This window comes from Lotus japonicus, chromosome 5, assembly GCF_012489685.1.
Source record: "Lotus japonicus ecotype B-129 chromosome 5, LjGifu_v1.2".
Classification (NCBI taxonomy): Eukaryota; Viridiplantae; Streptophyta; class Magnoliopsida; order Fabales; family Fabaceae; genus Lotus; species Lotus japonicus.
The window spans coordinates 48,257,242-48,280,889 of record NC_080045.1 but is presented as its reverse complement, the minus strand read 5'-3'; the positions used below and the strand labels follow the sequence as shown (position 1 = coordinate 48,280,889).

The 23,648-nt window shown below is 36.1% G+C and overlaps 2 protein-coding genes and 1 pseudogene across 2 annotated transcripts; all 3 read left to right on the top strand.

Moving 5' to 3' along the window:
• Nucleotides 1-550: 550 nt before the first annotated feature.
• On the top strand, nucleotides 551-7,832 carry LOC130718365 (uncharacterized; annotated as a pseudogene).
• A 1,271-nt stretch (nucleotides 7,833-9,103) lies between these two features.
• On the top strand, nucleotides 9,104-15,536 carry LOC130717374 (casein kinase 1-like protein 10). Its single transcript, XM_057567586.1, has 14 exons — nucleotides 9,104-9,813; nucleotides 9,909-9,949; nucleotides 10,818-10,887; nucleotides 11,026-11,174; nucleotides 11,261-11,356; nucleotides 12,062-12,132; nucleotides 12,746-12,807; nucleotides 12,914-12,977; nucleotides 13,055-13,139; nucleotides 13,792-13,918; nucleotides 14,008-14,081; nucleotides 14,201-14,261; nucleotides 14,509-14,642; nucleotides 14,747-15,536. Exons 1-14 carry the CDS (start codon nucleotides 9,738-9,740, stop codon nucleotides 15,047-15,049), a joined length of 1,413 nt encoding a protein of 470 aa, XP_057423569.1. The 5' UTR covers nucleotides 9,104-9,737; the 3' UTR covers nucleotides 15,050-15,536.
• Nucleotides 15,537-22,013: 6,477 nt separating this feature from the next.
• On the top strand, nucleotides 22,014-22,799 carry LOC130719682 (uncharacterized). Its single transcript, XM_057570293.1, has one exon. It carries the CDS (start codon nucleotides 22,014-22,016, stop codon nucleotides 22,797-22,799), a length of 786 nt encoding a protein of 261 aa, XP_057426276.1.
• Nucleotides 22,800-23,648: the final 849 nt, after the last annotated feature.

Here is a 23,648-nt window from a genome sequence, read left to right as displayed (position 1 = left end):
TTTTTTATACAAATATAACTATCATTTGATATTTGATGTTTATTATCTATTAATATGAGATTATAGTTATATGACAATTTGTTCAAAAAAAATAGTTATATGACAATTAAAGACAAGTTTATAAAACAAAGTATTTTTTTAAACGGATATAAAAACAAAGTTTTTTTTAAAAATTAAGATAAAAAAAATAAAAAGCATGTAAAAGTAATCTATAATCTATAATATTTATTAATTCACAAATAAGCATAATTAAAAAATGAGAAAATATCCATGCAAATCTGATTCGATTCGATAGAAACGAAGGAAAAAAAGAGTTAATTTGATTTCATAATCTATAATATTTATTACTTTACAAATTAGTATAACTCAAAAATGGAAAATATATATCTATGCAAATCTGATCCAATTTGATATCATCAAATAAAGAAAAAGTTAATTTGATTTTTTTTTGGTTACAAAAGTTAATTTGATTTGATAGCAACAAAGAAGGAAAAAGTGTGAAAGTTTATGGAAATGGCAAAAAAGAGATATATTGTTTCCAACTTTGTTAGTCAAATTACAAAAGAAAGTGGTTTTCAACTTTGAACATAAAAAAACCTAAAAACAAAAATTGAAACAGAAAAGAAAAAAAGAAGAAGAGAAAACCAGAGAATGAATGAGACTTGAGAATGATGATCGCATAGTGGTCCTCTTCACACCGGTAATCTCGCTCTTCTCTCACTCACTCTCATTCCACTTCCACAACCTTTGTTGATTCCTTTCAATTGGAGTTTTTTTTTTTACTTTTCTGATCACCCTTTTGCTCTTTCAATTCAAAAAAATTAATTTTGTTTGCTTTTGCAACTGATGCTTTATTGGTTTTGATTTTTATGTTGATTTCAATGGTGGGTGTCTTCAAAAATTCAATTTTTTGAGTTTTTGGTTATCTGGGTCTGTTTGGTTGGTTAGATTAGAATATCTGAGGACTGTGGAGTGAAAGTCTGATTTTTTTTGGGTGATAGGGTCATCTGGTTGTTCAAGATTGTAACTTGATCGTGTGTATGTTTACCCATTGGAGAGATTTAACTTGTACTGTGTGAATTTGAGTGTGCTTGATGAGTGTGGGGGGTCACTTTTTGTACTGAAGATAGGTACTGAAGCTTTGAATTTTGTGCTTTTATGTTGTACTAGCTTTTATTTTGTTCAAATTTGCTGTTAAACTGTTTTGACACCGCATAGTTTATCAATATTTTTTGAAGTCTAATTTTGCTGCAAGGTAAGGATCTTAGTGAGTGGTTTACATTTTCTGAACTTTATGGCATATTGTCCCATTTTTTCTCTGTTAAGTTTAATCACTTCCTTAAAACTGCATTTGCTTACTTGCTCTGACAGTTTGTCCAGTTGAAATTGGGTTTTTGTGATCACCCTTTTCCCGGTTGTGTTTTTATTTATTTATTTTGAGTACTTGATTTTATTATTTTTGTTTGGGTTAGTATCAAATTGTTGCTTCAGATTTAGTGACTATAGACTATAGATATTTGTATACTCGGTCTGTCTGTTGAAGTTTTGCAATTTGTATTTAGATCAGTTTAAAAAAAAGTGTTGATGCTTAAGTTTATTGATTCAATGCCATTTATTTTCCTGTTTGACAGAAGTAAGAGCTAAGTGCCTTGGAATCTTTTGGTGAAGAAGGCAATGTGATTTTCGTTTCTGGCTAAAAGAAATATTTGGTTGAGAAAACTTGTGATCCCTAGTGGTTGGTGAAATAGAGCATAAGTACAGAAGTCTCAAAAGCTTTATAAAATGGGTAGTTGCTGGTTTAATGTGTTCAAGTCAAAGGATAAAATGATGTCTTCAAAAGTCGAGGAAAATATAGGCACTGCAAAGGAAAGTTCAAAGCCTCCAACAAATGATGAAGCACCTTCAAATGTGACCAAAAAGAAGGTTGAAGCTGCAAAGCAGTACATAGAAAATCATTATAAGAAGCAGATGAAAGACCTGCAAGAGAGAAAGGAGCGGTATGTTCAATTTATATTTTGGGTTATAATAGTGAGTATGTGACTGATGAGTATTGTAACATGTTAAGTAGTTGTTTAACATACTTATAGTCATCTCTTATGAAATATAGATAATAAATTCTTTAAGGTTTGTTGCTCAAGGCTGATAAGTTATGAACTAGTATTCTTTGACATTTGGAATATAATTTTGCTTGGTATTCTTGATATATTTTCCCATGTTGTCTCTGATGTGCTGTTATATATAATGTGCAAATAACTGCTGCGAATTGAAATCATTATAAGTTCTTAGTAGTGATATACACATTATTCTCGCAGACGTAATATGCTTGAAAAAAAGTTGGCTGATGCTGATGTCTCTGAGGAAGAGCAGAACAACTTGCTTAAGTATTTTGAGAAAAAGGAGAGGGAATACATGCGCCTTCAGAGGCATAAGATGGGAGCTGATGATTTTGAGCCCCTGGCTATGATAGGGAAGGGTGCATTTGGAGAGGTATAGTCTATCTTTATTTTATTAAAGTTAATCCATGTTTCTGGTCTTTCCCATATGTTACGTTGACCCAAATGATTTTTGTCTTAATATTAGAGATTCATACTTTTTGGTAATAACATAACTGTTACCTCAAGTAAATAAAGGGGATTGAATGATGTGTAGGTTTGAGACTGGAGATATTGATTGAAACTAAATATGTAACTATAACTCTTCATTTCTTTGGCATTCATATAATTCCTTTATTTTTTTCTGTATTGGCTATTAATTTTATTTAGAAATGTAATGGGAGTCCAAAATTTCTGGTTTTATTGAGAGTAATGGCAACTGCTTTAGATTTTAGAGTGTGATATGTATTTTACAAGTCACAGTGCGTATGGTTGAAAAATGTAGATTGAACACATAGCGCTTAGGGTATGCTAGCTAGGAAGAAGTACCACCTCAAAATTATTTGTGCAAACGGATGTTTACATTTTTAAATCGGCATTAACAGTGGAGGTTTACCATTGTTAGAAATATAATATAAAAACCATTCATGTGTTTCACCCGACAACTTATGCTTTTGGGATAGTTGGTTCATGACATGGTATCAGAGCCTCTATTACTAAGTGGTCTAGAGTTCGATCCTTGTTGCCCCCATTCTTCTAATAATAAGTTGAGTTTCAACACATGACATGTGGGTCTGTGCATGGCCATGCTTCAAGCCCAAAGGGCTCTTGCGTGAGGGGGCGTGTTAGAAATATAGTATCAAAACCATTCATATGCTTCACCCGACAACTTAAGCTATTGGATAGTTGGTTCATGATAACCATTACTAATTTTTCAATCTGGATAACCTTGGTATCTTGGCCCTTGTGTGATTTAAATTGTAATAACAGATTGTTGAATTATTCCATGTTAGTTGTTGGTTTGCATGTTAGTTGTTCTCATCATGCACTATCCGTTGAAGTTTTCTTAGGAGGTTTGATTGGAGACTACTGTATTGATTGCATAAACTCTTTTGCTGCTCGTAATATTTTTTACTTATCTCGCTGAATAAATAATTTGGATTTCTAATAGTATTTTAAGTTTTATATTTTCTAGATCAAATATCAGATGATTTGTGACTTTGCAAATTTTTTTAGGTGAGAATCTGCCGTGAGAGAGCAACAGGTCATGTATATGCTATGAAGAAACTTAAGAAATCTGAGATGCTTCGGAGAGGCCAGGTACTAAAACCTTCAGGATTCGCTCTCATTGTTAAAATGAATATTCTCTTGTTATGCTCGTTGGTTAATTTTTTTTTTATCCTTGTTTAGGTTGAACATGTAAAAGCTGAAAGAAACCTACTTGCAGAAGTTGACAGCAGTTGTATTGTAAAGCTTTATTGTTCCTTTCAAGATGAAGAGTATTTATATCTGATAATGGAGTATCTACCTGGTGGTGATATGATGACATTGCTCATGCGGAAAGATATACTGACAGAAGATGAGGCCAGGTTTTACATAGGGGAGACTGTCCTAGCTATTGAGTCGATTCATAAACATAACTATATTCACAGGTAAGATCAAGCTGCAAATAATGAGGTTATATCATGGAAAAATTAATTATACTATCTTACAGTGTTCTTACTTTCTTGCACATTAAAAAGATTTCGTATTCTGAATTTGATATGCTTTCCAGAGATATCAAGCCTGACAACTTGCTGCTAGATAGAAATGGTCACATGAAATTATCAGACTTTGGATTATGTAAACCACTAGACTGCAGTAATCTTCAGGAAAACGACTTCTCTACTGGAAGCAACAGAAGTGGAGCCCTTCAGAGCAATGGTCGTCCTGTGGCTCCTAAAAGAACTCAGCAGGAACAACTGCAGCATTGGCAGAAAAATAGGCGAACACTTGTAAGTTACTTGATATGCATAAACAGGCATGTTTGTTTTCTTATGAACATGGTTAACAGTTCCTTTTACTCCTTATTCTATTAAGTATTAACTGGCAAACTATGCATATTCTGTATTTTTAAGTGGCAGATGATTTGTTCTTAATAGATACTCTTCATTGTGTATATAAATTTGGTGTCCTCTTGTTCTAAATTCTGTTTTGACAAGTTTTTTTTTTCTTTCCGTGATCAAATCTTTTCTGTCTTTGCTATGCTGCAGGCCTATTCTACGGTTGGAACACCTGACTATATTGCCCCTGAAGTTCTGCTGAAGAAAGGATATGGCATGGAATGTGATTGGTATTATATATTTTTCTACTATTCCTTTTCAAAAATAACTTCAAGTTCTTAGTTCATGTTATTTCAATATATTCTGATTATATTATGCTGATGTTTCCAGGTGGTCTTTGGGAGGTATAATGTATGAAATGCTAGTAGGATATCCGCCCTTTTATTCAGATGAACCAATGTTGACTTGTAGAAAGGTAATGTCTGGATCAAATGTTGATGAGTGATTTTTGTGTTTGTATTTCTGTCCGCACACATTCCAAGGCAGTTTCAATGTACTTTTGGCCAATCCATGTCTCTTGTGTCATTGGAGTGAATGTGCTTTTGACCAACTTGAATGTATGAAGTTTAGTATAGGAATTTGAGTTCATTAAATTCTGGTAGGCTCCTGTCCTTTGAGAAAGCCTATATTGCTGTCCTAAAGTACATTGACTACATTCCAAGTAGAAATTACCCATAATGATTGATATTTGCCTGCATATAGTTCTGAAAGGGATAATTGTATTGGCTTTGTTTGAAAAAAAAGAGAGCTCTTTTTCCAATTTACCAATGTTGAGATTTGCAACTTTCTGTTCCAATCATATGTTGTTTGCAAAATATGTTTGGGCCAGTCTCTTGCTGATCAGTGCTGATACTTAATAATTTATACTTACAGCTGAAACATTTTAGTTATTAGCATTTTATAATGTGTTTATCTTCTTCCTTTACTGTCTTTCATTTTTTTTTCATCTTCATCAATTATGATCATATTGTATCTACTTGCAGATAGTAAATTGGAGAACTCATTTAAAATTTCCAGAAGAAGCTAAACTATCTCCAGAGGCAAAGGATCTTATTAGCAGACTACTTTGTAATGTGCAGCAGAGGCTTGGAACCAAAGGGGCTGATGAAATAAAGGTGTTTTTGTGTGTTCTTTTATAAATTTTATAATTTACTTTGGGTTACAGTTGTGTATTAACAAAATAACTGTCCGGTCTTTTATTTCCAGGCTCATCCATGGTTCAAAGGCATTGAATGGGACAAATTGTACCAAATGAAAGCTGCTTTTATTCCTGAGGTCAATGATGAATTAGATACTCAAAATTTTGAGAAGTTTGAGGAGGTATCTACATGTCTTTATTCACTGATATAAAAATGTTTTTGGTCTGCTGTTTCTAACCAGTTCATGCTCTCTTGATGTACTAATAATGTGTAGGCGGACAACCAAACTCAACCTTCCTCAAAAGCAGGCCCATGGAGAAAGGTCCGTTCTTGTTCGAATTTTTGATATATTTAGCTTATTTTAGTTGCTATAATTTTGGCATTTTTAATTTAATAGGTATACTTTTACTATCTAGGTTCTTCCAATAGACCATTTCTTCTCCTTTGAAGCTTAACGATATGTTGTGAGATTATTGGGGTTCTATGTCAAAAGTTTCCATATGCTTCTTTGCATTTCTGTTTTTTATGAAACTAATATTTTGACATATCTATGCCATGTAATAAGTATGAAGGAAGGTCCTTTGAATAGTTTGAGGAACTTTTCAATAGGTTAAATAGTTTTCTTTGGATCACTTTTGCTGATATGCTTGTAGCATACTGCCAATAGAAGCAAGTCTTTAGTTTAAAGATAGTTGATTAATTTTATGGACCAAACTGAAATTTTACATAACTTTTGGTAGTAACTCTGAATACAAATACCTCTTTGTTGAAATTCAAGGGTCATAACTTTTTGTGAGGGACATGTACTTTCTCAAGTCTGGGCATGTGACTTTATTGTGTTATTTGATGCAGATGCTGTCATCTAAAGATGTTAACTTCGTCGGTTACACATACAAGAACTTTGAAATCGTGAATGATGATCAACTACATGGAATTGGTTTGTACATCTTCAATATTATACTTGAACACTAATATTAGTAATTAATTTTGGATGTTGGTGCATGAAGTGATTTTAATTTTGGTGTAACTGTGTGGGTTTTTTTAAAGATCATACTGCTGAACCTTGCTAATTGTAGTTATACACTCATTTTCCCTTTTAACCGCCCCCACCCACACACAGTTTTAATTGCTCGGTCTGTTTCATCATTTGCACTCATCTCTTGAGTTTGTTTGACATTTTCAGCTGAATTAAAGAAGAAGAGCACAAAAACTAAACGGCCATCCATCAAGACCCTGTTCGGTAAGAAGAATATGCTCACTGTTTTCCTTATCTTTTGTTTTCTCCCCTATGCTTTGAAAGTATTGATGATTGATGATTTGCTTGAGATCTAATGGTTCACTTTACTTGTGAGTAATTCTGTGATACCAAAGGGCATTGTTGTAGAACTAGAACTATGCATACTTCTATATGGCGTTACAGGGTAGCTTCTTGCGTAAACCAATGCACATAAGTAAAGTGAACTATTAGATTTGTGTAAATAAGGTTGTCTCGAGTAATAGATAAATAATTCCTGGGAAAAATTGAAAAAAAATAAATATAAAACTAGTGAAATTGCAATTTTTTTAGTGTTGACGTTGAACACTTCAAACTCAAGTGCAAAAAGCAGAGATATTTTGATCCCATTCTTATTGCTACTTTTAGAGAGAACAACTTCTTTACATTGAGGCATAGATGTTTAAAAGCTTAGCAGTCGTATGGTTTTGATTGCTCAATTCTTCAATAAATTGATCTTATTACATGCTACAGATGATGAATCGGCTACGGGTGCCAAGCAACCTCCCAAAGGAAGCTTCTTAAATCTCTTACCAACTCAACTGGAAGTTCCAGAGAATAGTGTATCACAATGATACAAACTGATAATATTTTACAGGGCTTTTAGATGGTCATTTAAATATGACAAAAATGCCAAGTTGAACTCAGATTTTTTTACTTTTCTGAATTCTTTTGTTAGTTTGGCGTGGATAGTTATGGAGCAAAGGCTCGGAATCTTTATGGTTTTGGATAGCTGGGTTTTGGGTTGACAGGGATATAAGTGTGTAGAAAAATCTCAAGGTATTTATTCTTTACATTTTTGGTTGGGGTGTATTCTTTTGTTCACCATTTCTCAAGGTGAAATATGTGAAGTGTCCAAGTCATTTTTTGTAATTAAGATAATGCTCATGTGCTGGAAAAGTTGTGATGTTATCACATTCTTTAACTATCAGGTAGAGATTCTGTAGTTTGAAAGGTAAAATTTAATCAAATCAAATCCGTATTTTCAATTTCTTATGGATACAGATTCTATAATACCTAACAACAAATTTTAGAGATTCCTAGCAATTTCTTGTATGAACCTATAATTGATAGTATTTTGTTTAGAACACAATCAAAGCTTTTTCAAACGTTATTGATGATCATTTGATGGTAAATAATGCTCAACTGTACTTTGGAATAAGTTTCTGAACTTTTCTAAAAGAACACTAGATATTGCATCCATTCATTGCACTAGCTTTTCTTTTCTGCTTTTCACAATTTTAAATTAAATGGTTATGAATATGGCTTTATTATTTAGAAAGGAAATATTTATTTCATATTTACTTAATTTATTTTGCATTAAGTGACTTTACTGAAAATATTTCAAAGTTAATGTTTAGTCAAGAGCATAAAACTCCATTTTCATAGCTTGTGATTGTGCCTACAATCAAGTGCGTGTTTGGATTGAAGTGTAAGAAATTGCTTTTATGTTAACTTGGATTTAGACAATTGAGTTTGGTCAATAGGCTATTTGATTTTTATGATTCCCTCTTTTTGAGGCACATAAAACCAAGTTTACCTCAACTCATGTCTCTTGCCAAGTTTTGCAAACCCAAGTTTTAATGAAAACTGAGAAATAAACAAGCTTTAAAAGTGGTTTCATGTAACATGATTTATATTTGTATACTTTTTATTCTAAAGTATTTTACAAAATGCATCTTGTTTGGATGATATACTACCTCCGCTTATAACATCTGTTGTTTTAATCTCTCTTCATTTTTTTTAAAGTGTTTGTTATTTTAGAAAATCAAGCATTTTGTGTCTTATATTTATATTTACATATGCATGTCTGAATAAGAGTTGAATTCAATTTAATGTTAAGGGAATGAGGAGGAGCATGCTTTCACATTTTTTTGGTATGGGAAAGCCTAATTTGGCTTTCTTGGCAAGTGGTTTTTTTGTACCTAAACACACTTGATTAATATCCATAAACACATTAACAATTTTTTTTATAAACATCCAGTACTCGATCACTCTTTTTATATTGCCAGATAAACACATTAATACCTTAAATACATAGCAATATGAGAATTAACCACAAAAGTTATGCCCAAATCTTGAGTTATAAGATAAGAGTATTAAAAAGGACTATAAAATAATTAAGATTACATAAAATTAAAATAATTATAAAGTAAAATGATTTTTTAAAAAAATTATATAAAATATGATCGTATTAGTATGGACCGTCATCCGGTTTGGACCTTTCCTTCTCCGACCTCACATCAACATTTTCTCTCCATTTTCTCTTTCTCTTTCATCCCATTTTCTTTTCTTTTCTTTTCTTTTCCCGGAATCTGAAAATTTTCCTAGAAAATCCACTGTCTGCTCTCAAAGACAGATCCGGAAGTCGCTGATGCCAAACCCAGTACCTATCTCAGGCCAAGAACATCCTACCCATTAGATTCCCCTCTTACTTCTTCTTCTTCACCATCTTTCTACAGTTTTGCATTTTTCACAGTAGAGCAAAATACAGTTCATCTACTCCAAGTTACTCCGATTTTTGTCACACCCTTTTCGTTATCTTGGCTGTTTTCTCCGAAGAAGAGGAAAAAAAGGGTTCTTTGAGTTCACCCCAGAAATGGGTGCTTTCTAGATTCTAGATTTCTTGTTCTTGATCTTATTTTCATTGATCAATAGCCTGAAAATTTTGAGTTATTCAATACACGTTTGGATCTGTGTTAATGTTAAATCTTGTTGGATCTAAGGTTGCTTTGTAAAGAAGTGTGAATAGTTGATGAGACACTCTGAATAAGCATAAAAAGAATTTTTTTTCTTTTTTAATTGAGGGGTTTTGTAATTTAGCAAGGGTCAAGAGATTAGGTTTATCATCATGGATCATGTTATTGGTGGAAAATTCAAGCTTGGTAGGAAAATTGGGAGTGGTTCGTTTGGACAGCTTTACTTGGGTATGCAATAGCATTAGTAACATTGTTTACTTCAAGTGATTTGGACTTCTGAGTTCACACTTCTTATGGTCTTCTTGTGCTTTTGTTTGTTTCAGGTGTTAATGTACAAAGTGGAGATGAAGTGGCTGTCAAGCTGGTGAGTGCAATTAGACTTCAATTGGATGTTTGTGAATGTTAAATGTTTGATATTTTATTTGATTATATTTTTTTTTCCAGTGTACAAATGAATTTTATTGTTGTGGGAGTGAAGTGATTGGTATCCCTTTATTTTTGATACATTAGGCATGTTAAGTCGCTAATGCTTAGTTAGTATAGTAGCCATGCTTTTGCTTACGGGTTGCTTGACCTTCGATTGGCGGGATGTTTTGTAAATCTTGTTGTTGTACAAGCCTCTTGCCATCTTGTGCTGTGTTATTGAGAATTTACCCTTATAAGAAAGGGATGTTTAGGATAACTATTAAATTGGAAATTTTGATGATGAAAAACTTTGGCAAGATTGATACATTCCTTTATGAAAATCTGATAGCAGTGAAAATCCCATAGGGATATACCAATATATGGGAAGGTCGTAGCTTTTAGTAGGCATAATTGGAGATTATTTAAATTATTATATATGATGTATCAAGAGTCTTGGCATAAGGTATATTTATATTATATGGTTATCAGATTATATTTTTATTCTTTGGCAAAGCGAGAATAGATTAAAAATTAGTCTAAGATTTGATTTTCATACATTATTTGACATGCTGTTTCATGCTTCAATATTGAATAGACAGTTGTAGTGCCAGCATCTTTTTTGTTAGCTTAACCATTTAAACAACCGGTGCTGTGATTATGTCTTGAAGTTGGGATGTTTTAAATCTTTAAGTGGAGCATAATATAAATACACAATTCAGATTCAGTTCTGTATTCTATCATCCTGAGTTTTGGACAATTAGTTACCTAGTTTTTTTAAAGTTAAGCTCATGCGAATTCACTTTTGATTCTCATCCTCTGTCTTTCAGGAGCCTGTGAAGACCAAGCATCCTCAACTTCACTATGAGTCAAAATTGTATATGCTTCTTCAAGGGGGTAGTAAGTTTTCATCCGTTTTCTCCCTCCTCCTAATTTATACATCGTCATCTTCTTTCTTGAAGGCAAGGCATAGGTTTATAGCTTTACAGTCATAAAGTAAGCTTGTCTTATAAATTTGTTCATTTTTATTTGTTGCAGCTGGGGTACCCCATATTAAATGGTATGGAGTTGAGGGCGACTACAATGTCATGGTTATTGACCTTCTTGGACCAAGTCTTGAAGACTTATTTAACTATTGCAATAGGAAATTCTCTCTGAAAACAGTTCTGATGCTAGCTGATCAGCTAGTAAGTATGCCTTTAATTTCAAGAAAACTATGCTTGTAACAGAATGCTACTGTGTTTTCACACTTCCCTCAATTTTGTATGCCTAGATAAACAGAGTTGAGTACATGCACTCCCGGGGCTTTCTGCACCGTGATATAAAGCCTGATAACTTCTTAATGGGTTTAGGACGTAAGGCAAATCAGGTATCTTGTGTATCCTGCATTTATTTAATTCAGCCTTATGTAGTTGCGTGTTTACACATGATGTACTTCTCGCTGGTCTTGTATACTGAGGTATTTTCACTTGTTATTTATAATTAAGATTATGATCAGAGCTTTTCATTTAGATTGATGGGTGTATGTGGACTTAAATGTTGTTATCTATTCCTAATGATCCATAGGATAAGTAGTGTATTAGCCATAGGATAACTAATTTAGTATTCAGAACTTGAATACTGTAATTTAGGTCTCTTTCTTATCCATAAGACTTTTATAATGCCCACTAAACCTGTATGACATGGAATATTGGGATTATTTAACCAGTCACACGGACATTTCTGATTTTGATAGAAGTAGAAAATTGTTCAAATGATAGAATTGCAAAAAGTAAGGAATATTGGGATCATCTTCTCTAAATATTGAAAATAGAGAAGATTAATGTAACAATGCTTCCTATGAATCCTATCCCTCAAAATAACTTAGGCCAGAAAACTGTATTTTCATGTCTCTTTTCCAGGGTCACTTTTGTAATTAGATAAATTCACTATCCCTGTTTAGTTTTCAGGAGCCCAAAATAGTGTTCATTTAGCTGAAGAACATCACTTCCATATAGAGCTTTGGAACATGTTTGCAGTTATTCAGTTACTTCCGTTTAAGACCAATAACTGAAAGTTTTTCAATACATTGCAGGTTTATGTAATTGATTTTGGCCTTGCGAAAAAGTATCGGGATCTTCAAACCCACAAGCATATACCATATAGGTATCGTATTTCATCTTTTGATGGAAGGCTCTGTAGCTTTTTGTAATTTCATTGCTCGCGTATGTGTCCCTGTATTATCTTCCCTTTGTTACTCTTTGAAGTTTTGAAGTTTATTTCATGTGTATCCCTGGGTATGCTGTATGCTTTTGTATTTATTAGTTTTTGAAAGTTTACTGCTTTTAACTTCCCCCTAGCTCAACAATAACAACTAAGCCTTCCCCACTAAGTGGAGTATCACCCAATGCGTTTCCCATGCTTTAAGTTCAAAGGTAGGCTGAACTGTCTCCTAGCTTATATGGGTTAAAATAAAATAGTATTTCATATCTTTTACAGTTTTATTGGATTCCTTGGATTGTGTTGACCTTGTCTCCACTATTCTATGAATAATGGTGGGTACAACTTGAGGTTTACCAGTTTTAAAACTGAACCGACATCCAAAATATCAGTCCAAAACTTTAACCTGCTGTCTTCCTATGCATGATAATCCCCTCGTATGTATCATCATCTGATTCTGAACCCATCACTTGTTTATGTAACTTTTAATTTAAAAAATAATTATTTTCCGGCACATTCCTTCCTCTTCTTTCATGAATGTCGCCACGTTTTTTTTCAGGGAAAACAAAAACCTCACTGGAACAGCTCGGTATGCAAGTGTTAATACTCATTTGGGAGTTGGTTAGTGAGGCTATCTTTTGCAGTAACCAATCAATAAGTTTGTTAGATTTTTTGAATTCTAGTTCATGTAAACTTGTGATATATCTCATTCTGATGATTCTTGCAGAACAAAGCAGGAGAGATGATCTAGAATCACTTGGTTATGTGCTCATGTACTTTTTGAGAGGAAGGTTGATTATTATGCTGAGATTCTTATTTTTATAGTAATCTTTCTCATTGTTTTTTAACATAGACAATTGTTTTTTAGTCTCCCTTGGCAAGGCTTGAAAGCTGGCACTAAGAAGCAAAAATATGACAAGATAAGTGAAAAGAAGATGCTTACACCAATAGAGGTATTATAACTTGCTCACGAGCATCTTTTATGTGAACGTTCGGATAATTAGCATCAAGGTTGTTAGACTCGCGAGTTAACTCGCTGACTCGGTAGACTCGCGAGTCTACATAGGAAAAACGAGTCGACTCGCTACCAGACTCGTTTTCTGGCCTGACTCGGTCTGACTCGGTGACCGAGTCACCGAGTCAAGTTTTTTTTTTTTTTAAGTTAAAAAATCCCAAATTTATTAAAAATCCCTAAAACTAAACCTATTTTCAACCTCTATCGCGTTCCTCTTCCTCCTTTGCGTTAAAAAATCTTGGATGCTCTTATAATTAGATTATATGTTTGTATTTATTCTTCATGTGACAGGGTTATACTTAGTAAATTTTCATTTCTGGTAGACTCGAGTCTCGTCGAGTCTACAAGTCGAGTCTACCTACCCAAAACGAGTCTGCTTAGACTCACGAGTCTGACAACCTTGATTAGCATAATTGTATTTATTCATGTTACGGTGATTAATGGAGTTTGCTGATTTAATTTGTTCACCACCAATATTTTTCTGCACATCACACAAAAAGCGCACATTATGACAGTTGATTGTGCAATAAATTAATTCTTTTTCAATTTTATCTGTTGTAAAGAATTTGCTGTGCGGGTTTCTGTGACAGGTCTTATGCAAGTCATATCCATTGGAATTCACATCATACTTCCACTACTGCCGATCATTGCGGTTTGAAGATAAGCCTGATTATTCATATCTTAAAAGACTCTTCAGGGACTTATTCATCCGAGAAGGTTAACTTTGTGTTCTGGGTGTGTTTGTATAAGCTTTACTGTTTCCCTGTGAAAATTGTTTTAAGGCTTTGAAAATGTTTCTTTCACAGGCTATCAGTTTGACTATGTATTTGATTGGACTATATTGAAGTATCCACAAATTGGATCTAGTTCTAAGGCTCGGGTGAGTACATCTTAATAGTTATACTATATAAGTGAAGAAACAAGAAGTGTGGTTTCCTTGCATTTCTAGCAGAAGTGAAGGTTTGTTGTTAATCAAATTTTTTGCCACATTTTCTACAGCCCAGTGAGAAAGCAGTCATAAACCCAGGAACATCAGCAGAGAGAAAAGAACGGCCTTCAGGTTTCTGTTTCTTTTCTGTTGAACTTACTGCTATGCTGATAGTTTTGTTATATACATTATCCTTAAAGTTTCTATTATTCTTCATATCTATGTGCTTTATTCTCTTCATCTGGTTCGCAACTGATATTATTTTCCCTTATTTTAATAATTTGAGTCTGTAATGGTACACAACAAAGCAGTGCATAATTTCATTTCTACAAGCTGTAGGAAAAAGCCTTTCATCAACTCAGGTTTTTTTTTGCTTTAGGTGGGCAAGAGATTCGGGATCGATTCTCAGGAGCAGTTGAGGCATTTGCAAGGAGGAATAGCTCTGGGCTTGGTCTGCATAGTGATCCTTCTAGGCATAGGTCCTTAGTTGATTTGCCATCTTCCAAAGACGTGGTCAGTACATGTGTCATGATTGCTTCCTTTTTGGATGATTTTGTTATCTTCAAACTATTATGAATATTTAGTTGACTGCTTGTCGCCTAACACACTATTTGCAGCAAGCTGATTCTGAGAGGCCCCGTAGCTCTTCCCGCAACGGCAGTTCATCCCGTAACGGAAGTTCTTCAAAAAGGCCGGTTCAATCCAGCAGCCGACCAAGTTCTTCTGGTGAACCTAGTGAAAACCGTTCCAGTAGACTGGTCTCAAGCGGTAGCCGACTTTCTTCAACTCAGAGGACTCAACCTGGTTTTGAGTCCAAAACATCTTTCACTCGCGCGTCAGGGACACGGGGTGGTCGTGATGATACACTCAGGAGCTTTGAACTCCTGTCAATTGGCACAGGAACAGGAAAAAGGAAATGAGGAACCGTGTGGTCTGAAGACTTCTTTGTGTGTGTCAAGGGTCTTAGTTCTGTTCCCACAACATTCCTTTGACATGCCCACACTTGTTCATTACTCTGTATATTGTCCGTTCAATGTTGGGTCCATTCATGGCTTAAAAGCTCATTGAAAGTTCTTCATGAAGCTTTGGCTGACTCCTCTTATACCTCTTCAGATGTTCTTCCATGAATATTTCAGCATGGACCCATTCATGAAGAGATACTATTACTTTAGGAATTTGTTCATATAGTAATAATACATTCTCCATTTTTCTGCTGAAGGAAAGGGAAAGAAACTGTGAAAATGCTCTGCAGTTGCACCCTTTATATGCATATTTCGTACCTGACTGTTTTCTTCTAATGTACATTGAGGAAACGGAATTGCTGGCGCCCCTGTTATGAATTAGAAAACAGGGATTGCTGTGCATTTAGGCAGTTTTATCTATGATGGTTGATGTGTGTTAAATCTACTTTTCAATCTGTTTAAACAAATTTGACTAGTTAAATTGGGATTACTTCACTACAAATTGGTATATTATATGACCCTTGTGGATTAGACTTCTCTTAGGGCTACTTTGGAAGACTTTGGTTTCCATGCAACCATTGTTTCTCTTATCATGCTTAGTACTACCTCCCCAGACCTTTCCCTTCTCTATAATGGATCTATATTACCTTTACTTGCTCCTACCCTTGCCCTACGGCAAGGTTACTAAATCTCTCCCTACCTTTTTGTTTTCTGTATGGAGCAATTAGCTCATACTCCCTCCGTTCCAAAACTATTGTAGTTTTAACTTTTTTGTTTTGTTCCAAAACCATTGTTATTTTACATTTTCAAAGCACTTTATCTCATTCTCTTCCATCCATGCCCTCATTTAATATTGTATCTCCCAAATACCACATCTTATTTTCATCAATCACAATTCTCACAAATTAGTTAACCAATGATTTTCATTCTCTCTCTTTCATATAACTCATATTAAATAAGGGTGTTTCAGTCAAATTATAACATCAATTAATGAACTCTTAAACTTAGTGAAAAAACTAACATACTGTTTGGTTCAAATGAGGGGAGGGGAGGGGAGGGATTTTAATGGAGGGGAGGGGAAGGGAGGGGAGAGATTTTAATACTTATTGTGTTTGGTTCATAGAAGAGAGGGAAGGGAAAATAACTTTTTTTTATTTGGTTCATGAGGGGAGGGAAGATATTTTATAATTAAAATTACTTTTATACCTATCATCAACAAAACTGCAAGATTTATTACCAGTAATAATGTCAACTATTTCATCAATTTAAACAAAACATATGAAAAGAAAAAGAAAGAAAGGAACAGGGGACATGGAAACAGCAAGAAAAACGCAAAAGAACACCTACTGCTGCCCCACGAATCCAATCACAAAATGAGAACCAATCACCATCGTGGAAGAAACACCCTGTGGGACTAGGCCAAAAGCTATCCAGTGCCAAAGAAGAAGGAGAAACTCGGTGCATAATTACACAACAAACCAGTGGAGCAATGAAGGAAAAAACAACCCACAGCAAACCAGGTGAAATATCAGACCCACAATCAAGTTCACACAGTAACAAAAACAAAACTAGTAATCAAACAAAAAGGGCTATATAGATAAAAACATGACCGATTGATCAATCAACTGCATGCAGTGCCGGCGGCGGAGAAAGAGATCGGAGAGGGGGCAGCAGTGTTTGGTTTGAAGAAGGAAGAAAATAACGTGAAATGAATTTGATTGGAATTTTTAAATTTGAGTAGGGTTATTTTTGTCCGAAATTTATTTCCCCTCCTAATTCCCCCACTTTTGGAGGGATTAAAAAATTGAGATTGGAGGGATTTTGCTCCCCTCCATTCCCCTCCCCTCCCCTCCTAAAGTTTGAACCAAACAAAATTAAATTTTAAAAATCCCTCCCCTCCTCTCCCCTCCCCTCCATTCTCCTCCAACCAAACAATCCCTAAAACTACAATAGTTTTGGAATGGAGGGAGTACCATTCTACATGAAGTTTCATATAATGGATGGAAGCCTGCCAACATATCCTAGAAAGGAGCAACTAAAACTATAAAATCAAAATTACGTATTTGTGAAATTATATGTAGAAGAAGTGAAATTAAATATATCTTTTTCTATTTTCATTAGAATAATTTTAAACGGCGACCCATTATCAGGTATACTATAAATTTGAGTCTTCACTCTAGAGAGTGAAAAACTCAAACACTACACTCTTTATCACATGAGGTCATGTCATCATATTCTTATTCTCTCTCTTTTATTCTTTGAGCAAGTGTATATCACTTGCCTCTCCTGCATTGTTTTCGTTTTGAAAAAAAAAATCTCTTCATCATGGGTCATTTATATCTTTTCTCACCGATTCTCAAATTTCTCCCAAAAATTTATATTATATTGCTTTCAAAAACTTTAAACCATATTTCTATTTTAAGATGAATTGTTTAATAAAATTTTAAGATAAGGTAAGAGTTATAAAATAATTATTATTTTGAAAATATAATAAAGAATCAATGATTTGAATATAGTTTAAAAAAGGTTTTCCAAAAAAAACAGTTTAAAAATATATCCAAGTATTATTTTATTCTTTTAATTTAATGTTAACTTATTATTTTCTTTAGAGTACCTAATTCCATTGCACTATCAAATTATTGTTTTATTTAAAATAAGAGATATTACATGTTGATTTTGATAAACATTTAAATAAGTACGTGATTAAGAATGAATGGATTGTATGGAGGTGGTGGCTGCTATTGATCATACAAGGATTGATAGATTTTGACATGCATGAAGGACACTAAAAATATGCTACAACGTGTGTGGAGGATTGTAAACATTCATTGAGTTTCTTGAACTTGCAACGCTTCTGCACTCACTTGTAAGTTTGAGTGCTAGTCTCTCCTCTCTGTGTGTTATTGACTTAATGTCACAGAGGTCCCATTGAACTGAAAACTCTCATGTTGAGAGGCTCTATGTCCCCCCTCTTTAGCTTTTTGTTTGTTTGACCTGTAATATTTTCTGATGAATAAAAAAAATATAACTATGATGTCATTTTATTATAAAATTATGTGAAGCTTGCTGTTTTATTTAGTAGTATTTCTTTTGTTCATATTTTTAGGGCTGCTAATAAGGTTGCCAATGGCATAGCTAGGTATTCTCTCACTCATGGTGATGAGATTTGGGTGGACAATTTCCCAGTTTGCATTGTGCTTGTATCTGGTTAGATATGTTGGTCTTCTTATTTCAATGAAACTTTCAGGGCTCGTTTGGCACGCCATATTAGGCATGATAGTATAAGCTTATACAATACATTATGAGTTTATCCATCAAAGTCCCCTTATACGTTAAAATGACGTATTATTTAATCCATCATGTGAGTGATGGATAAGACATGATAAGGTTGTGACGCATAAGTCACCATCACTACCACCCTCCATTGCTGCCAACTTACACCACCATTAGCACCACCACCGGGTGTTGCCGCCACCACCCGATCACCACCGCCGCCCAACCGTCACCACCACCACCACCGCCCTACCGCCACCACAACCACCACCCTATCGCCACCACCACCATAATCGCCGCCACCGACACCACAACCACCACCCTATCGCCACCACCATCACCATTGCCTCCACCCTCCACCGTTGCCGCCACGCTACTGCAGCCGCCACCGCCTTACCACCACCACCACCGTATCGTCGCCAACACCACAACCACCATCGCTGCCACCACCGCCGCCGCCACCACCGGTGTTGCCGCCACCGCCACCACCACCGACACCACCACCCTATCGCCACCACCACCATAATGTCTCCACCACCGACACCACAACCGCCACCCTATCGCCACCACCACCACCATTGCCTCCACCCTCCACTGTCGTCGCTGTAAGACCCAAGATTTTAGAATTCAATAAATAAATAATTTCCAGTTCACGCATAGGATTCTGTGTAAGCGTGAGAGGAACTTGACTTTCGTTTTATGAAGGAGAAAGTTCAGGAAAGGGTCTAAGGATTGTATCAAGGTCGATAAGTGTTATAGCACGATTAGTATTCGCTTAAAACCTAGGACAAGAACCTTAGGAAAAGAAGTGTTCCACCCTTGGAACACTATAGGAATAAATTCCAAAAATCTTCAAGAGGAGTATAAGACTTTCTCTTATTCCTTTTTATAACAATCGTTTCAAGGCGAAACTCTAGGATGTACGAACGTCCGATTCCAATCCTCGGACGTTTGCCGAAACTAAAACCCTGATAGTTCAAAACCCTAAAATCAACCGACGATGAAGACTTTTTCTATTCGGAGCTTCAAACGAAGATTCCACACGCGTGCGCCCACTCTAATCGACGTTCCAAATTTTTCTTCAGAAGGAAGTTTCTGCATCCGAGGTCAAAACCATAAAGTGCATAAAGTGCATTTTAAAGCCGGTAAACATTAAAAACAAGCCTCGAAAACCAAAAATCACTGATATTTCTTTGAAGAATTAGAAGATTCAGCGGGAAGAATATCGTGTCTAAAATGCGTTGGAATCAGTAGGAAAAATCGGAATCGCGAAATAAACATTTTCTCACGTTTTCAATTTCCTATATATAGGACTTCAAAAACTCAAAAAAATCACACCATCCCTTTTCATTTTCTTTGTTGGCCGTGGGTGAGCTTGAGGGAGAAAGGAGGAAGAGTTTTTTTTCCGGTTCTTGCCTGATCGTTGCTCTGTTCGTTGCTACGGGTAGGCCTCAAGGTTCACACCTTCCATGCCCAACTTCTACTCACGAAGGTAAGAGTAACTCAGTTTAGAGCGTCTTTGAGTCTTGCCTTCTTTTATCGCATTGCATGCGTTTGAGATGAAGATGTTTATATTGATTGGCATTGGATTATGATTATTATGTTTGCAATGTTGTATGCTTGCTTATATTGACTGTTTCTGAGGCTTGTGCCAAATGTTTTCTGAAGGCTTCAGCTGAATGAACTTATTGAGACGTGTGTCTCCGTTTTCTGAGAGGCTTCGGCCGTTTACTGGTTTCTGTCATTACTGCTTTCTAGTTGATATGACAGGGTTATGTTTTTCAACACTGAATTATTGATTCATCGCTCAATAGAGCTTGATGTGTTTATGCTGATATGGAATTGAGTTGACGTATATGCAGCGGTCAGGTGATTATGTTCACCTGGTTGTCCTGCCTTGTGTGGCGATAAGCGGCAATGAGGTGATTGTGTTCACCCGGTTGTCCCGCCTTGTGTGGCGCAATAAGTGGCTGTCAGGTGATTGTGTTCACCTGGTTGTCCCGTCTTGTGTGACGTTTAAGTGGCTGTCAGGTGATTGTGTTCACCTGGTTGTCCCGTCTGTTGAGACGTTATTGATCAACTCATATTGTTGGTTTTATTGTCATCTGATATTTTAAGTGGTTGATAGCTGAGTTAATCTATTTTGTTGAGGTTGTCGACATCTGAATTGATATTATATTGTTGAGGCTGTTGATATCTGAATTGATGTTATATTGTTGAGGTTTTTGATATCTGATTTGATGTCATATGTTAAGTTGTTGATATATGAGTGTAGTTATGTTGCTAGTTTATTTACCATGATAGGTAATTAAATTTGAATAGCATGATTTTCTCTTTCATACATGGTAATTGCATGGAGTTAACCCTTTCTATTTGCTATTTGTTGTTTGGGCGCTTAACGCTATTAGGCGATGGAGAGCCTTCCGCTGAAGCTTAGCTGTTCGAGTTGGAGACCGTGACCGTGGGCGGTCGAGTAGAGGTGGATGAAACAGTTGCTTCTCCCTTTTTGGAGGACTATGTCTGAGTTTCTTTCTCCATCTGAAAACTCTGTTGTTTAAACCTTATCTTCGCCACTTGTCTAAGTGAGCGTACTTATTTTGGAAACCTGCTTACGATATTGTAAGGCACTATTATTATATGTCGGGAACGGGTTGTTTAATAAAGTCTATGTTATGTATTCAACTATGTTTAGTTGTTTCGAAAAGAGAAAAAATATATCGTGTTTTCTTAGGATTACGAAATAGTCCTTAGATTTGGTTAGGTAACTAATGTGATTCCTCAGTTGAGAAATTGGGGCGTTACAATTGTGGTATCAGAGCTTTGGTTGAGAAAACTAGAGCTTTTGGGTAGAGTGTCTGCTTAAGATGTTTGAACTCTGAGACCGATTGATGGGGTGTCAATCGGAGGAAGGGTGTGCTTGATTACTGTTTATATAAATTATTCTTGAAGGTTGTTCTTAGGTGAATAACCTTATGCTATTTATCGTTAATTATACATTTGATATAAGTATATACATAGTTAGTTATTATAGAGCCTCGTGTTGTTCTGGCCTGAGTATCTGTTGTGGTCTTTGACTGTTCATGAAAACAGGAACAGGAGGTTTCCACAACTGGACGAGACTCAAGGTTCAGACAACATGAATCCGATGGAGCAAGCTATTGCTAATCTAACTGCCCTTATGGCACAACAAGTTACTAACACTGTCGCAAGGGAAGACGCTGAAGCTCAACGTGCTGCTACTGCTGCTCTGGTGGCTGCACAAAACCATGCTGAAGAAAATGCTCGCCGTGTTCAGCGTGAGGAGCGTGAACAAGCTGCTGCTCAGACTAGGGGTCTGAACGATTTCAAGCGTCAGGATCCGCCAAAGTTCTCTGGGGGCTTCGATCCGGAAGAAGCTGACTTATGGCTCCAGGAGTTGGAGAAGATCTTCACCTTTCTGCGTACCACTGCTGAGATGAAAGTGGATTATGCGACCTACCTGCTGACTGGTGAAGCTGAGTATTGGTGGCGCGGGGCTAGAGCTATGATGGAAGCCGACCCTCAAGCTATCACTTGGGAGTGCTTCCGGGGAGCTTTCCTGGACAAGTACTTTCCTGCTAGTGCTAGAGCCGCTAAGGAAGCACAATTTCTGAGACTCCGTCAAGGAGGCATGACCGTAGCTGAGTATGCTTCTAAGTTAGAGTCGTTGGCGAAACATTTCCGCTACTTTCGAGGACAGATAGATGAAGGCTATATGTGCGAGCGCTTCATTGATGGGCTGAGTTATGAGCTACAGAGGGCGGTGCAACCGCTAGGGCTGAACCGCTACCAAGTGCTGGTGGAGAAGACCAAGGGAATCGAGGCCATTGATAACGCAAGGGGAAAGTACCAAGGTCTGAACAAGTCTAACCAAGGAAGTGGTGGTCCGACAAGGACTAACCAAGGAAGAGATGACAAGGGCAAGCACTATCAGAAGAAGCTATACCTCCGTTCCCAGGGTGAGGGAGCAGCTTCTGGGACTTTTTATCCCTCGGGCGGGGATGGAACTGGACCGAGACCTCTTTCGGTGAGCCGAGAGGATGTGACTTGCTTTAGGTGCAACAAAAAGGGGCATTTTGCTAATCGCTGTACTGAAGGTCCTCTGTTGTGCTGGAACTGCAACAAGCCAGGTCACACTGCCGTAGAGTGCAGGATTCCTAAAGTTGAGGTTGCTGTAAATGTTGCTAGGGCAAGAAGGCCTACTGCTGGTGGAAGGGTCAACTTCATTAGTGGAACTGAAGTTGATAAAGACGAGGGTCTAATCCGCGGTACCCGCGAGATCCCGGGTAATTCCCTTATCGTACTATTTAATTGTGGTACTACACATTCTGTTATAGATTTAGCTTGTGCGACGTGGTTAAAACTAGATGTGACAGAATTACCGTTCGACCTGATAGTATCTACTCTTGTTTCATAAAGATGAAACAGTAGAAGGAATAGAAGTTAAGAGACGGATTCTGATGAGAGGTCGTATGAGTTCCAGGAGTAGGGTAGTATCTTTTGCAAGGAGGAGTGTGAGAGAGCGAAAGGATAATAGAGGTCCAAACTTATTAAAGGTGTAGTAGACCTTAAGTCTGAGAATTCTTGTCCTAAGTGGATAAAACCTGGAGACTGTCAGACTTTGGATAGTAAACTAAGGATTTGATTGACATAGCAGTGACAAGGTTAAGGACGGAAAGTTCTAGCCTTGAGTTGCAGACTGTAGGTTGTTATTTGTGAGAGAGTCATCAAGAGCCTATGGGCAAACGAGGCCTAGAGGATAGCTTAGAAAATGTTATGTGGGGAAATGGCACTTCCGAGTTCCTCTGACACCAAGTTTCGAGGACGAAACTTTCTTTTTGGGGGGTAGTATTGTAAGACCCAAGATTTTAGAATTCAATAAATAAATAATTTCCAGCTCACGCATAGGATTCTGTGTAAGCGTGAGAGGAACTTGACTTTCGTTTTATGAAAGAGAAAGTTCAGGAAAGGGTCTAAGGATTGTATCAAGGTCGATAAGTGTTATAGCACGATTAGTATTCGCTTAAAACCTAGGACAAGAACCTTAGGAAAAGAAGTGTTCCACCCTTGGAACACTATAGGAATAAATTCCAAAAATCTTCAAGAGGAGTATAAGACTTTCTCTTATTCCTTTTTATAACAATCGTTTCAAGGCGAAACTCTAGGATGTACGAACGTCCGATTCCAATCCTCGGACGTTTGCCGAAACTAAAACCCTGATAGTTCAAAACCCTAAAATCAACCGACGATGAAGACTTTTTCTATT